Source organism: Ochotona curzoniae, unplaced genomic scaffold (genome assembly GCF_017591425.1).
Source record: "Ochotona curzoniae isolate NIBS_2020 unplaced genomic scaffold, NIBS_Ocur_1.0 contig_908, whole genome shotgun sequence".
NCBI lineage: Eukaryota > Metazoa > Chordata > Mammalia > Lagomorpha > Ochotonidae > Ochotona > Ochotona curzoniae.
In genome coordinates, this window is record NW_024466607.1 from 16,607,650 (window position 1) to 16,624,839 (window position 17,190).

At 38.2% G+C, this 17,190-nt stretch overlaps 1 protein-coding gene across 1 annotated transcript in view; it reads left to right on the forward strand.

Moving 5' to 3' along the window:
- Positions 1-17,190, forward strand: part of DOCK3 (dedicator of cytokinesis 3) — a 251,319-nt gene that overhangs the window by 162,060 nt on the left and 72,069 nt on the right. Inside the window, exons 15-22 of the mRNA XM_040994546.1 lie at positions 5,605-5,729; positions 7,186-7,348; positions 7,862-7,968; positions 8,529-8,700; positions 9,062-9,159; positions 11,623-11,706; positions 13,012-13,112; positions 16,767-16,848. Coding sequence (XP_040850480.1) covers positions 5,605-5,729; positions 7,186-7,348; positions 7,862-7,968; positions 8,529-8,700; positions 9,062-9,159; positions 11,623-11,706; positions 13,012-13,112; positions 16,767-16,848 — 932 coding nt within the window. The remainder of the gene's footprint in view (positions 1-5,604; positions 5,730-7,185; positions 7,349-7,861; positions 7,969-8,528; positions 8,701-9,061; positions 9,160-11,622; positions 11,707-13,011; positions 13,113-16,766; positions 16,849-17,190) is intronic.

Genomic DNA, 17,190 nt, shown 5'->3' on the forward strand with positions numbered 1-17,190 from the left:
CCAACAGTTGGCAGCAACTGCCAGACAGACACTAATTTGCAGAGGACTTTTTTTTTTTTTGGGTCAGGATGGCCCAGTTAGATCCTTGTCAAAACGTAATTGGCAGAGTTGCAGAGACAAGCACTAGGCATACCAGCACCTAATATGCCATTCTGTTAAGGTCTTTCTGCCATCTAAACAGTGCTTTCCTTGAGAGTGTACATGTACAGCCTATGGGTGCAGCAAGCAGGAGATATCTCCCTCTGTGCCACAGCTGATGTCCTGCTTGCATAGCCACCCAGCTCCACTCAGAACTCAAGGTCATGAACACAAGGTAACAGTGATGCTGCTCACATTCTGGGAGCTGTTACCGCTGAAGTCCCAGAGATATCAATGCCCACCTAGCTGATGCCATCTTAGACTATAGATGAACAAATGGATAAGAGAAGTTAAGCCTTTAAAAAAAATACATATACCTTTTGGTATGTTAGTCACCGTGTTTCTGTGGATACATCCTCCTCCCCTCCAAATTAATTTATATTCAGCGTAAAAATTCCTAGCTATAACACAGTTTTAGTCCTTTCCTAGATTTTTTGAAGATAAGCAGAAAAAGCTAGCAAGGGATAGGTGTTCTAGGTGTGTGGGTTGATATCAACATTGTTCCCCATGACTCACCAGAATAAGCCATAATAAAATTGTGAAGAAAACTGACTCCCAAAATACTGTAACCTGAAAGGAGTCACTTAAATCCACATGCTCAGCAGGGGACTGTGCTCTTCTCCAGATCATATCTAAACCAAAACAGATATATTGATACCCTTATGTGTTCTCTACTACTTAGCTTTCTTGGAAAATTTGTGCTGTGGAGGTGGTGAGGTCAGTGGGGTTACAGGACTCTCTCAGGACTCTGGAAAGTGCAGTGTTTTAGCCTAATTTCTAAGCTTTGGATCCCTAGGGCTGTCATTCACTGTGGATTTTCTATTAGGCAGATGATCTTCTATCTTGTCATAAGATGTCCACCTATATGACTCACTGTTTTCTTCTGAATAATGACTAAGCTTTTTCTGAAAATAGTGGTCCTCTAACTTCAGTGTGCTCAGAATCACCTAAAAGTCTTAGAAAAATGCTGATTGTTAAGGCCACCCTATTAGTAGGACTGACATGATACCAAATAATTTCTTGCAAGCTTTATAGATGATGTTGCTGGTCTGGGACCCCCATTGATAACAATGTCCTAGAAAGTACTCTGCTTTAGCAATGTTTTGTCCTTCCCTGAGTCAGATCTAAAGTGTGTACGGCTCCTCTCTGGGTTGCCCTGAACTTGTCCATTAGCTGTGCAGGCAGGACACTAGGGGACCCTTTGATTCTTGCCCCTGTGCTCAGAAATGCACTCTGCCCTTTCCTTTGACCCCTGATAAAAAGTGCAGCATGCTTCATCACCAACCTGCAAGTGATGTTTCCTTTTCTTTTCCTAGTTACCTTAATTGTTCTTGTTTCTTTCTGTGCTGTTCCCTCATTCTCGCCCCTTTCTTTCTGATGCAGAGATGAAGATAGTTGGGTGTAAGTTCCTGCTTTTGTATGTCTTGTCTGCTTATTGCCTGCCTTGCTCCCATCTTCATTCACTTCATGGAATGTTCAGATTCTGGGTGGGGTGTCATGTACATTATTAATCCGTCATCAGTCCCAACTTCTTGAGTAACTGACAAGGCATATAAAGAGAAATTACCAGCCTACTCTTGAGCACTGTGAGATATAAATACAGGTAAAGATTTTTATATGAAACACATGAATTACTCCCATTAACTTACCCACAAAAAGAATTACTATATATAGTGATATCACAGTATGTAAATGTCTATCCTGTTAGAACAGAGCACATCAGTGAATTCACAGTGTTAGGAACTCCTGCCCCCCAAAAAAGATACTGAAGACACAGTGAGAAACATAAACAGTATGTTTCCTGGATGCTCTTAAGAAGTTCACCCAAGATTTTTTTTCGTGTTATTTTTAGTGTATTTATCAAGAAACTGAGGACTACTACAAAATAAAATAAAATCACTGGTTTACATGCTCAGCACAGTCCAGTTTAGATGGTAGCTAGCATTGTATTTTCATGAATGCTGTCGGGAGATTTGCTGTGTTCTGCCAAGAGGTAGAATTGGCACCATCCCAAGCAGGCTGGTGTGTCCACAGGGAGGAAGTCAGTTCTAATTGTCCAAATGCTTGAGGGAAAGAAAACACATCCACAGAAGCTTTGCCTGGTCCTACCTATTTTACTTGAACTCAGAGCCTCCTTATAAGTGGTGTGAGTGATTTATACAGAAGGAACATAAATATAAAAAAAGAGTGTAAACCAGACTCCATACCCAAATGTATATAAGCCCTGCTGGTCCATTTCTGCTGTGCAAAAGTTCTGCATAGGCTGGAAGCATGTGAGACATATTAGGTCTTCAAAAGATTAAGAAAATTCATATTGTAAAAAGGTATACAGGAAATTCAAGTTTTGCATTAATATAACTTATCTTTTGTATTTTTTCCATGAACTTTGTGAAGTCCCCTCACTAGACTCTAGACTCATTGTGCCTATAGACTCTTTGACTGGAATATCTGAGGAAAACTTCTTATGCTGTCCAACACTCTGGTGCCTGAGCTGGATCTCAGAGGTTTTCTAAATTTTTGTGGCAATTCTTTTCAGAGGAGACTTGTAAATGTGTCCTGACCTCCTTCTCTTTAAGTGGTACTGGGGGGTCATTTCTGGAGTGTCAGACCTGTCACTGCTGGATTCCATGGCACAAGGCAAGTCTTTGAGTGTTCCACAGTCCCTATGTGTCCTGTGGTTGAGCAGCACTGTTGCTCAGGCTTCTCATTCTGGAAGGATTCTAGAGTCTATCAGATCTGTTGTGGTAAGTTGGCCTCTGGCTTACTCCTTGCTCCTTCCCAGTGGCTGTTCATATGGAATGACAGGAATCAGAACTTTTGATGTGCAGCTGCGGTGTAGTACAACTGTTCTTCACACACATTCCAAGTCAGGTTTCAACAAACTTTATAACCTACAGCATAGATCTAACCAGCAGTCTGTTTTTGTACTACTTGCCAGATGAAACTGGTTTTGTACATTTAAAAAGCATTGTAAAAACAAAGACACATGTGACTTGCAAAGCTTAAAATATATACTGGCTGGCTTTTTACAGCAAAAGTTTGCCAACCTCTGCCTCCTCTAACTACCTAGTTCCCTCAATTACAGCTGCCACTAACAGCTAAACACTGGCTATTTTGTAAGGTGAGAAAGGGCAGGTATTGTTTATTCTGAGGCCCTCTTACAAGGATAAACTCATTTTGTTCATCTCCATTCAAGAACCTTTGTTGCATGTCACCTGAGCAAAATAAGCACTCAAGAGATGAAAGACATTGTTGGTGCTGTAAGATGCTTTGCCAGTCTTAGGAAATAGAGGGCACCAAACAAAGGGAGGCAGGGCTGCCCACAGCTCTTCCTAAAAGGATGATCCCACAGCAGAGCCACTCAGCATTTCCAACTCCCATTCTGCATAAAAAAGCCTCACCCTTCCACTATTCCTCTATGCTGCATATGAGCTGTCCAGGCCTTCATCTACAGCCAAAGTTCGTCAGTGTCCTTACAGCAGACCCTCACTTCTGGTCCTGATAACCATGGAGACTTTCAGAATGACCTGTGGATTCTTTTATTATTATCATTATTTTTTAATTTATTGAGAACAGAAACAGAGAAAGCTCTCATCTGGTTCACTCCCCTAATATCTGGAATTTTTCCAATCAGAAGACAGAAACCCAGAACCCAATCCAGATTTCCCACGTAGTTGGCAGGTACCCAATTGCTTGAGTCATTACCCTCTGCCCAACCCCTAAGTGCACATTAACAGGAGGCTGGAATAGGAGTAGAGCTGATATTTCAACACATACACACCAATATGGAATTTGAGTGTCCCAACCAGTATTTTATCCAGTAGGTCAAATACCCATCCCTGATTTATTTTACTAAAATAATAATAACCCATACTTCCCAATTATTTGAATTTTGAATCTCAGTGTTTTCAGGACTTGATTTATTTAGTCTCTGTCCTGACAGGAGTAAACTGATGAATTTGTTTCTCCTTTTTAATGGCTCTTCCCACACACACCCATAGGTAGAATTTAGTGACTTTTTAAAAAGATTTATTTAGTTAACTTTAAAGAGTTACATGAAGAGAAAGATAGAGATCTTTTATCTGCTGATTAAGCCAGGAACTTCATCCAAGTCTCCCACAGGGTAACAAGAGCCCAAACACTTGGGCCATCTTGACACTACTTTTCACAGAATCACTAGAAGGGACCTGGGTCAAAGATGAAGTATATAGGATGCTGTGGTTATAAGCAGCAGCTTTATCTGCTGTGCCATCATGTCAGCCCCACATCTGAGTGATATTAATAGCAAGTCAGAAAGCACCTAATAGGGATGTCCTAAGAAAGCAGAAGTTTCCAAATTCATCAGAATTCAAAGCATAGACCCTATCCAGCCAAAAAGTCTGTGCAGGCTTCAAGTATGTGCACTCTCAAGGTTGTCCCACATATGTAACATATGTCCTTCCCCACCTGAACCAAGTTATTTTGAGAAGTATGATTGTACAGTTCTACCTTTAGGATAAGCAGGTGCAAACTCCAAAAGCCTAGTATATGTCAGTCCTGGCCAATCCCTATTCCATGCATGAGAGACACTCAGATATTTCCACAACTAGACAGACAAGCAGTCCAGAAAAGATGATTTTCTCATGTGTCCCTGACCAAACCAGAAAGCTCACTTGCTAACCCAAAACAATCCCCACTTTTGTTGTTGTCATTCAAGGTAATGAACACAATCAGAATTAGAGAGGTTAAGAGGGACCAGCAGGTTAAGCCACTCCCTACAATGCTGGTATCGCATATGAACACTGATTTAAATCCCAGCTGCTGCACTTTTGATCCAGCTTCCTGCTTATGCTCCAGAGATCATCAGAAGGTGGCCCAAGGCCTTGAGCCCATTCACCCATGTGGGAGGCCTAGATGGAGTCCCAGGCTCCTGGCTTTGGCCTGACTGGGCCCCAGCCATTATAGCCATAAGAGGAGTCAACCAGTGAATGGCAAATCTCACTGTGTGTCTCTGCCTCTCTCCATGTAATTCTGCCCTCCAAAGAAATCAGTCAACCTTTTAAAAAAAAATGGGGCGGGGGAGTTACTATTGCCACACATACATACACAAAGAGAAACTTAGAAAAAGGAGGAATTGTTAAGACAGATGTGATTTAAAAAGTAAATGTTACTTTATATAAAGCTTAGATTATACCTATTGTTTTGGAGGGGAGACTGAGCAGTCTGAGCACCTACAATGTAAGAAACAATTCTCTGTTGGACAAGCCTTGGAGAACACTTTTGGGATTCACACCTAGCAACACATGACTAACTAACCTGAGTATTGGTGCACCAATATTGGTAGACTGTCCATCGTTATTAACCAAGCTTGGAATGCCCTCAGCACCCACTCAAACCCTGGAGGATCTGAACGCTAGCCTGGTCCTCCATGCTAATGGAACCATGTGGTTTCTATGGTCATAAGGATGTGACATTTTTTCCCCACAGGTGATATCCGCAATGACTTATACCTGACCCTGGAGAAGGGAGATTTTGAGAGAGGAGGAAAAAGTGTACAAAAGAATATTGAAGTGACAATGTATGTACTTTATGCAGATGGAGAAATCTTGAAGGTAAGACTTGCCAGTCAGTCATTTGGAATGGAGTCTGATCCTGTAATGATTTCTCAGATTACCCCGTACACATTTGTCTTAGCCTTTTCTTTATCTTCAGAGAAACCCTATGGTGTGCTTTCAGAATGATTTCCATGGTCATGTAGCCCTTACACATGTTTCTCCTGGTGTTTGGCCTGATTCCTCTCTGCTCCAATTTAGACCTATTTCTTCTAGTTCTGTCATATAGGATACCTTTGATGCCATAATAAATAGTATGTAGTTTTGCCTACTTTTGGTAACTGTCATTAGATCATGTTCCTTCTCTTTGTTCTTTGAAGTAACACAGAAAGTTAGATTTGCACTTTAGTTAAGGATGGCAGTTGGACATTTGCTGAGATAAAGAATAGCAGATTCAGACACTGAAAGATTATTTCTAGCCAGAGTAGAACAAGGATCCTCTGTCACTCTTCTCTAAAAATGAAGGCCTGCAGTGCTGGTTTTGTTGTTAGTATGTCACTTTTCCCATAGTCTTGTTATGATAAAGTTCATGATGAATGACAAGACATCATTTGCGGCATACTTGGTACAAGACAGATCAGTCTTTTATAAGCCTTGCTTCTGGGAGGAGCAATGGCTCTGTGAAGCAGGCAGAGCAGTAATAGTCATTCCTATGTTACAGAGGAAAAGGATTGAATTAGTTGCAATTATTTCCCAATACAAAATAAAAGTAAATGATAATGTTGAGGCAGTGATAAAGACAGTGATTTGTGTATCATTTTAAAAACTCAGCTCAAGGCTGTACCATGTCCATTGTAGAAAACTATCAAAGGCAGTGGTGTCAGCTGTTCCCACTGTCCTTGTGTAGACAGGGAGCAGCTCCTGACTGTCTAGCTCAAAGCTTTCTGTCCTCAGACTGCATGTCAATATTTGCAATCCAGGGTCAGGTTAAATCTTGCGTGTCTTATTTATATCCAAGGAAAGTAAAACAAAGCAGCTAAAAAAAAATGCCAGTCCAACCTTGGGTTGAGGATAATTAGAAAAGAGGCTCTGTCTCACTTTACTTTGCCACTAAAATTTTTTCTAACCTTATCAAATGTATGTTCAGTTGACTTCTCCAATGTTTCCTTTTTCAGGGTGAAGAGCCTACCTTAGTGACTCAAACTAACCAGCTTCCCTTCAATTTTTTGAGCAGTATATATGGTTACTTCTGCCTGGGAAAACAAGCAGCATTGTGATTACTGATTCTTTATGCTTTATGCTATTCTTTTTTTTTTTTTTTACTGTTCTTTATGTTGTTTACACAGATGCTTCCAAACTATTTCATTTAAGTCAACTGTATTTTCCCAAAGCATTGATTTAGCCCAAGATGAAAATAAGACCTTCAGATAGGAGAAAATAAAGTATTCTGGTATCACAGGGAAGTCCATGCGCTCTCTCCAGAAAAGTGATATTTTGTTTTACTTCTCTCTTCTAGGATTGTATCAGCTTGGGTTCAGGAGAGCCAAATAGGAGTTCCTACCACTCTTTTGTCCTTTATCACAGCAATAGTCCTCGTTGGGGAGAAATTATCAAATTGCCCATTCCTATTGACCGATTCCGAGGCTCCCACCTGCGCTTCGAGTTCAGACATTGCTCCAGTGAGTGAGACTTTTTCAGCACATTTTCTTGAGTATATGAATGTAATTCTCCTGTAAGAATTGGAATTGAGAGGATTTTTTATTGTTGGGACAAGAAAACAAGTTAGGAATAAATAGATACCCAGAGGTGGGATGTCATCAGAGACTTCTTTGGCCTGTAAAAGTAGTGATTCAAAACGGTTGGATCTGGTAGTGGTCCTTGATATTCAAGATTATCCAGGATCATTCTTGTTTCAATGTTTCCTTTGTACCTATGGAGCTGCTGATTTTAAAAGCCCTCAAGACCAGAAATTTAGTTTTTGTTTAGATCTAGGTAACCTGTGTACCTGGGAGTATAAATAGAAACTCATTGCAATACATTTCTCATCCTTTGTGCTATTTGCTTGTCACCAAGTTAATAAGCAAAGTAAGGAAGAAAGGAGGTTAGGAGATCAGTACAAAGGGGATTTCTGTTAAAACAAAGTGGGCACTGAGTTGGGGACAAAAGCAACTAACACTTGGCTCTCATTACAGCAAAGGACAAAGGGGAAAAGAAGCTCTTTGGTTTTGCATTTTCACCCCTCATGCGTGATGATGGTACTACCCTCTCAGATGATATTCATGAGCTTTATGTTTACAAGGTATGAGGCTCTATTTTTTTTCATCCTCACCCCTCATTCCCAGAGACTACTCTCACACATGATTCTCAGGTGATTTTCTGTGCAGACCAGAGTACCAAAGGTAGTTTGTTGGTTTGTGACTAAACTACATTTGTGGGCAGGCTTTTATCTTCATTCAAGGGCAGGCCTTCCTCTGACAACTAATGTCAGCAATCTCTTTTTTTCCCACCTCCTGTTCCACTGGATGGAAATCCATTACTAGCTCCACTGTACCACTAAACTTTTGGCTAGTACATTCTGAGACCTGCTATTTGAGATCATGGTAGTGTCAGCTGTCACATTGTAACTGCACAGCAGGTAGAGACAACATGCTGCATTATACTCTGTTTAAAAGACACATGAATTCTTCTGGGGTATTTCTGAACTGAAAATACTCTTCATTCTTCCAAACAGACCTGAATCTTAAGGCCCAGCCTTAGGAATATGAAAGCATATATCAACTCAGAAGTTCCCTAGGACCTGGTTGAGGCACATGATATGTTGCTCAGAAACCTTTCTCTGTTTTCTACTTTTGCCTATAGTGTGATGAGAATAGCACATTTAACAATCATGCTCTATACCTGGGCCTGCCCTGCTGCAAAGAAGACTATAATGGCTGCCCTAATATCCCTTCAAGCCTCATCTTTCAGCGCAGCACCAAAGAGTCTTTTTTCATTTCCACGCAACTCTCCTCTACCAAACTCACCCAGAATGGTAGGTAATGATGACTATAGATGGTGCCTTCCACTGTTCTCTGTGTTGGCTGCCCATGGCTGCTCATGTGGAAGACAAAAATGATTGCTTCTTTGTTCCATGGTAAAGGAACTTCTTTCTCTTAGAGGAATTGATCAGCAGTAGCATCTTACGAGATTTCCTGTCATTTTAGTATCTGCAGGTTGCACGTGCAACATTTATCATTTTGTCCTTGGTCTTGATTTCAATACCTAGGATCCTATTGTAGTGCTCAGACATGCTACTATTTTCTAGATCTTACCTCTCTTTGAGTGGGAGAGTCAAGGCCTTACTTGATCTTGGAATGATCAGAATTCACCATCTATTTGGCATTGTTTTCTAGTTGATCTCCTTGCTCTGCTGAAATGGAAGGCCTTCCCAGACCGGATCATGGATGTCTTAGGGCGCCTGCGACATGTCAGTGGAGAGGAAATTGTTAAGGTATGTGTTCTACCCAATTTGAATACACTATCCAAGGAACTATGTGGCTAAGGAGCTGACAACAACTTAAGCTGCCACTTGTACTGGCAGCATGCCAGCTCATTACCAGCTATTCCACTTCTAATCCAGCTCCCTGTTAATACTCCTAAGAAAGCAGTGCTACCCATGTGACAGACCTTGATGGTTTTCTAGGCTCCTGGCTTTGGCCTGGCCCAGCCCTGGCTATTGTGGCTATTTGGGCTGTGAATCAGCAGATGAAAAATTGCGTGTGCGCTCTCTCTCTCTCTCCCTCCATACACACACACACACACCTTAAAGTTCCTCTTTTCTGTTTCCTCAGAAAATAAAATAGGATATTGTAAACTGTACTTACCCAACTGTGCTGTGTAGCACTAGCTTACCCATTCCTTCTAACCCATACGTAATACCACTATTCAACCTGCTTTTAGATTCTTTCATCAATCCTAAGCTCCAGTCATTACTATCCTATATTCAGATTGAGTTTTTTTTTAAGTTTTTGTGTATGAGGAGAAAGTATAGTATATGTCTTTCTTGTATCTGGCTCATTCACTTAACGTAAAGCACTCCATTTCTGTGCATTCTGCTGCAAATCAAAGAATTTCTTTTTTTCTGGCTAAATAACATTTCATTGTGTATATAGACTACAATTTTTTAGCTTTATTTTTGATGATGATTACATGGTATATCAGGGTGGGAAGGATTGAGGATTAGGGGAAAGTGGATGAAATCGCTGTTCCAAATTTTCTTTTTCTTCTTTTCTATGGGGGAAGGGAAGAAGCAAAGGGGAATCCACATCCAGTCTTCCACGTGACCCAGGGGTGGGGAACCACCACCCAATATCAACCCAAGCATAGACGACATTTTCTCAGTTCACCTGTTGATCGCACACATTGGTTGATTTGTATCTTGACTGTTGTCAGTAGTGCTGTAATAACCATGATTGAAATAATGACTTCACGTCTTCTGGCTATATACTCAGTAATGGAATTGTGAGATCAAATGGCAGTTCTGTTTCTCTCTCTCCCTCCTGGTCTCTCTCTTTTCCCTCATTCTCTCCTCCTTCCCCTCCCCTTCCCTTTTCTCTCCCTCTGCCAATGTCTTTCACTGTTTCTCATGTTTTTCTTTAGTTATTTGAGGGTTTCAAATCTTAGGCTTAGATACTTGATCCTTTGTGAATTGGTTTTTGTGTAAGGTTGAAGGTTAGGATCTTGTCTCATACTTCTGATTCAAAGATCGAGTTTTCCCAGCATGTTTATTGAATATACTATCCGTTCTTCAAGGAGTGATTTTAGCTCATTTGTCAAAGATTGGTTGGTTGTGGGTTGATGGATTAGATTTTGGAGTTTCGATTTTGTTCCTTTTGTTCTGTTACCAGACTGTTATGATTATAACCTCCCTAGTATAGTATGTCTTAAAATTTAGTATTGTGATGCCCCCAGCTTTATTTTTATTGTTTTAAGATTGCTTTAGCTATTCAGGTGTCTCTGTGTTTCCATATTAATTTTGGATATTTTTTTTTAATCTTAGAAGAATGTCTTTGGTATTTTGATTGGGATGTCTTTGACTCTATATAGCACTTTGGGCAGTATGAACATTTTGATTAATTCCTCCAGTCCATAAGCATAGAAAGTTTGTCCATTTTTGTATGTATTTATTTCTTTTCTTAATGTTTTATAAATTTTCCTTGTAGAGATATTTCACACTGTTGATTAAATTTATCTCAAGACATTTATATACATTTTTGTAGCTATTGTGATTGGGTCTGACCTTACAAGTTCTTTCTCAGCTATGGTGTTATTTGTGTATATAAATGCTATTGATATTTGTGTGTTGATTTTATATCCTGAAACTTTACCAAACTCTTAGGAGTTCCAGTGGGCTATTAGTGGAGTCTTTTACTTTTCCTATATTAGTTCATGTCATCTGCAAACAAGGATAATTTGACTTTCTGCTTTCTAACTTGTATCCTTTGATTTCTTTTTTTTTTTTTTTTCCTTAATGGTTCTAGCTAAGACTTCAAGAGCTTTATGGAAAAATAATGGTGACAGTGAATATCCTTGTCTGGTTGCAGATATTAATTAGTTTGATTGGTTTCTTACTGAGTTTTTTGAGTTTTATATATATGGAATATACACACACACATGTATTTCAGAATTACTGTTGTACAGTAGTATCTATTTTCCTTAGGAGTTTAGCCTTTACCCAACAGGAAGAGCCTTTCTTCATTTCTTTCAGGATCCTTTGTGCTACAAATGCTGCAAGTCTGCCTAGTTGTCTCTTAGTTGGATAGTGGAAGGGTACCAGCTGTTTTTTTAAGTGATAATTTGAGGTTTTAAGATATCTTCTACTTTCTTTTTTATTGGGAGGTTAAATTATTAGTATATAGGAGTTTGAGCACATATGCAAATTCCTGAGACCCAAACCCTCTGTTTCATGTTTCAGTTTTTACAGGACATCCTGGATACACTCTTTGTGATTTTGGATGATAATACAGAGAAATATGGCCTGTTAGTTTTTCAGTCTTTGGTAAGTTACCTTTTTAACTTTTCATGTTTATTATTCCTGTCACTTTAAAAAATGTAAGGGAAACAGTTTATTAGACTCTAGTACTAGATATAAATATTTCCAATAAAAAGAAACTAAGCAGTGTCAACCAAGGAAGACCAAGCAATCAATCTTCCGTATAAATCCCACCAAGATAAAATTTGTATAAGTCAATGTGGTAGATGTAAACCTTGACTTTGTAGTTCTGTATCCTTGTTTTATTACCGTTATGGGATTGCCTATTCACTGAAATGCAGACCAGCAAGAAGACCAGAGACTAACAGAGGAAACCATATAGCCCATTTTTGTTTTTCATTTACTCAGTAGGATATAACCACCAGGAAGAGCAGAGACTCGTTCATGCTGATCTGTGAACAACTATGCAGTTCCAGAGATCTCTGGAAATTTTCTGTTTATGTAGTTGTTACAGCCAGAGTCTATGAAAATGCCTAGAGACAATGGACAGTTATTCAAATGTTTAGTACATTTTACATTATGTTCTATAAGGCTTTTTTCAAAAAGTCCATGGAAGGTAGAATCAAAAGATAAGTTTATTTTTGTGCAAAAAAAAATTTGAATCAGTTCATAATGTGAAGCTTTTAAAAGTTCATGAAAATGTATACTATGAAGAAACCATACATGGATTTCAAATTCTTTTCACCAAAGTAAACCTATTTTAATTCCATTTTTGAGGTAATCTTACATATCCAGTCCCATGAGAGGGGTGTATATTCAAAGAGAACCAGACACTGCAGCTATCTAGTAATAAATAGGGAACCGAGATGAGTGTTGAAAGCTTGCCTAGTTTGCTCCTCTGGCTTTTCTTATTTTTCATTTTCCTGGCTGTCAGCCCCATTTCTGATGGGTATAGGTTTTCATGGGCTGGTATAACTGACAAGACAGTATTTTTCTGCTCTAAATTTTCTAAGCTTAAATTGTCCCCTTAGTGTTTATGCCATCTATACACAGGTATCCCTGCATGTATGCCTGCCCTTACTCTATGTTTTGCTACTCAGCATTATTGTGAAATGAAAAACTCAAAGTAACACATGCCCAGATTGATGAGCTCTAGGTTTGTATTGAGAGGCTGTGGGGGTAGGAAGATAAAAGATAAAACAAACACAGACACAGGGTAGAAATCTCACATTCAGTACCCGCAGGGAGCACTAGAAGAAACACTGACAGTTTGCCATTCCCTGAAGAGAAACAGTCTGTTTCCTGGTAGGGATGATTCTAAGACCTCCAGAGAGCAGAGATCCTTAACGCCCTATTCTCCTTCTCTCCCAGGTGTTCATCATCAACCTGCTCCGAGACATCAAATATTTCCATTTCCGACCCGTGATGGACACATATATCCAGAAGCACTTTGCTGGAGCTTTAGCATACAAGTATGTTGCTTTTGGGTCTTTCTTTAGACTTGTATTTGAATATGAAAACAGACTTTAAAACCTTGATCCACAATCACTTTTCAACATTCAGCTGCTTTTTCAAACTGTTTCTTTAAATTGTGGTAACATATACATACATAACACTTACCATCTTACCCATTTTCTAGTATATAATTTAGTGACATCAAGTACATTGATGTTGTGTAGCCATCATCAGAATTCCATCAATTTCCAGAACTCTTTTCATCTTACAAAATTGAAATGCTAATGGTTAACAATAAATCTCATATCTCCATTTCTTCCATTGACACCATTTTTGTTTTCTGTTTATAAATTTGACTGCTGTATGTATCTTTTATAAGTGGAACCTTAAAGTATCTGTCTTTTTATGACTAGTTTGTTTCATTTAGCATAATGTCTTCAAGGTACATTGATGTTTTAGCATATGTTAGAATATTCTTTGTTTTGAGGCTGACTGATATTCCATAGTGTGTGTTTGTGTGTGTATGACATTATTTGTATTCATTTACTCATCCATTGATGGGCAGATTGAGTTGCTTCCATATTTTGGTAATCATGAGTAAGGTTGTTATTTTATGAATGTTCCCAAGAGAGTTTCTGTAGCACATGATAATTCTGTTTTGTTTTTGTTGTTGTTGTTTTAAATCATCATACTGGTTTTCACAGAAGCTGCATCCGTTTACTTTCCCACTAGCAGTGCATAAGTTTCATTTTCTCCACATCTTGCCTACATTTGCTTTTTAAAAAAAAAAAAACAAAAAGCAGTCATCCTAATGGGTTTAAAATAATATCTCATTGTAGTTTTATTTGCATTTTCCCAGTAATTAGAAATCTTGAGCATCTTTCATGTGCTTGTTGTCTAATTGTATGTATTCTTTGCAGAAATGTCTGTTGAAGTCTTTTGTTCATTTTTTTAAGTTTTCTTTTATTTGAAAGGCTAACAGACAGAAACAGGAGAGACAGAAGAAGTTTTCTGTCTTCTGGTTTACTCCCCAGATTTCTCACAACCAGAGCTGGGCCAGACCAAAACAAGGAGCACTGAACTCAATCCAGGTCTCCTATCTGGGTGACAGAGACTCAGATGCTTGAAATATCATTTATCACATCCTAGGGAGGCACACTAGCAGGAAGTTGGAATCAGAAGCTTATGTCAGAAGCTTAAATTTGAGCCCTGACTCAAACTTAAGTAGTCCATATGAGATGTAGGCATCCCAAGCAATATTTTAACCACTGTGCCAACACTTGCTCCACTTTATTCTTTTTTTTAAATGAGGCATTTTTGTATTTTTGTTCTTGAGTCATAGGAGTTCTTTCTGCCTTCTTGCTATTACCCCTTTTGACTTAACATGATTTGTAAATAGTTTTCCTATCTATGGATTGCCTATTCAGTGTGTTAATTATGTTCTTTGAAGTAGTTTTAAATTTTGGCATAGTCCAAATTATCTATTGTTTTCTTTTGCCTTTGATCGCATCAAAATAATAAATTATTGCCAAATCCAATGTTAATTAAAATATCTCCCTCTTTGTTTCTTGTAAATTTTGCAGTTTTAGCCTTTTTGTGTAGGTCTTGACTCCATTTTGAGTTAGTTGTTGTATATTGTGTAAGGTAAGTGTTCAACTTTATTCTTTTCACATGTGGACATCCAGTGTGGATATTCCCATTTGCTTAAGGCTGTATTTTCTCTTTGAATGATCTTGACACCAGTTGAAAATCATTTGGCCAATGTATGGGAGAGATTTATTTCTTGCCTAGTTTATTCAATTATTGTTTATTGTCTTTATATCATTAAACATTGCTTTAATTGTTTTATCCTTGTAATAAGTTTGGAATTCAGAAAAAGAACAATTATTGTTCTTTTTCACTTCTTGGACTGAACATTTTATATGAATCTTAGGACAGATTCTTTTTTAATTTCTGTAAAAATTATGTTGGAATTTTGATAGACTTCAATGAATGTTTGCTTTGGGGAGGTAGTTTTCACATTTACAATACTGTCTTCAATACTGTGAGCATCATGTCTTTCCATTTATTTGTGTCTTTGATTTTTTTCAGCAGCCTTGTATAGTTTTCAGTATGTAAGCCTTTTGCTTCCTTAGTTTCCTCCTAGGTATTTTATTGTTTTTGATGCTATTGTAAATAGAATTATTTTTGTTAATGTATAGAAATGGAATTTTGTGTGTGTGTTTTATTTCTGACAAATCTGCTGAATTCATTTACTAGTGCTAATAAGTTGTATGTTAAGGGTATAATTCTTAGAGTTTTCTACATATGAAATGTCCATCTAGGAAAAAAAGATAATTGTACTCTTTACTTTCCAATTTTATGCCATTTATTTCTTTTTCATGACTAATTGGCTAGGACTGGCTAGGCCTTCCAGGACTAGTTGAATAAAAGTGGCAAAAAGCAAGCATCTTTGTCTTGTTCCTAATCTTAGAGGTAAAGCTTTTAATCTTTCACCATTTAATATGATGTTAGCCATGGACTTTTCAAATAATAGTTTATAACATAATTGTTATATATTTTTTTCTTCTAAGAAATAAAGTAAAATTCTAAAAGTAGTCTTACTTCTTCCATGTGAAAAAATGAAGAGCTAACTATTGTCCCTACAAATCAGTGCTGAAAAAATAGATAATCCATGGAGATAATATAACTACTAAGCAAATATGAGAAATGCAGATAATCTAAGACCATTAAAGCAATAAGAAACAGTCATTCTCACTTTATACCATTTTCTAAACCTACAGTGCCAAGATACACTAAAATAGAAGAATGACAGAAGATTGATGGACTTGTGACTCTTATTAGGGATAAACTATAATAAAAATATAGGGGAAAATGGTGCTGGGGATTACGGTAGGGGAGGGTAGGAGGGAAAACCCCTGAGCCTAAGCAGCTATATTATGAAAAATATATTTTTTAAATTTATTAAATAAATAAATATTTTTAACAAAACATTTTCTTCTATAGAATTAGTGCAATTTTTTGAAATATTAAAGAAAACTGATAAAACTGTAAAGTTGTTGGAACAGTGAAAATGTGCTGTCACTCTCAAGCAGGTGCTGTGCTTGTATATGTCACCCTGTTAGTATTCAGAGTGACTTTGAGATGCATTATTATTTACTTCGTATTTTAGGTGAAGAGAATGAGGCAAAAAGAAATTAACTTCAGGGGTACAGAACCAAATTTTGATAGGCCCCAGAGGTGACCATGGTCTACACTCTTGACCTCAGTGCTCCGTACCTTACAAATGTGTAGAACTTCTGACCCAGTAATCCAATTCCTCTCAGGTGACTTCTTCCTAAGAAAATTAGGTAGACTATACATATTCAAAGCTATTTTTGTATTAGCATTGTTATGTTTTAGGTGCATAGCAACCTAAGACAAACAAAAATAGGCATTCAAATCTTTGGGGAAGGGAGAGTAGAAGAGTGATTGCAGCTGCTGATTAAAATGTGGCCAGCTTCTTACAGACACAGGGTGTTGTCTGCTCAGGATCTGAAAAGTTCACAGTTATACTGGGTCCATCATTCCATTCCGGCTCAGCAGAATGTTATTTCCTCTTTGGACTACAAACACTTGACTGCATTGCTTTTGGATTAAAGTGGGGTTTCTGGAACTGTTCTCTTTCTCAGGGAGCTCATTCGCTGTTTGAAATGGTATATGGACTGCTCAGCAGAACTGATTCGGCAGGATCACATTCAGGAAGCGATGCGGGTAATGTACTGAAGCTTACTTCACTTCAGAGTCCAATCCATACAGTTATTTGTGAATAGTGGCAGTGGTATGGTTTGCAGCATAAGCTAAAATAGTGCCCTGCTTCCAGGAATGACTGCCTTGATCCACATAATCCACATGTCCTCATCTCAGTTTTTACCCCTGAATTATTCCTAGTGATTTTATATTAAAACAAGAGAATAAGATGATGTACACATGGCTCCTGGCTTAAGGATACTGAAGAGGTCATGATAGAAAAAGCTGTTTTGTCATTTAAAAAGAAAATGTCTGTGTTGGTTGATACCTACTGTGCATCAGACATTCCATTAACCTCTGGGACTA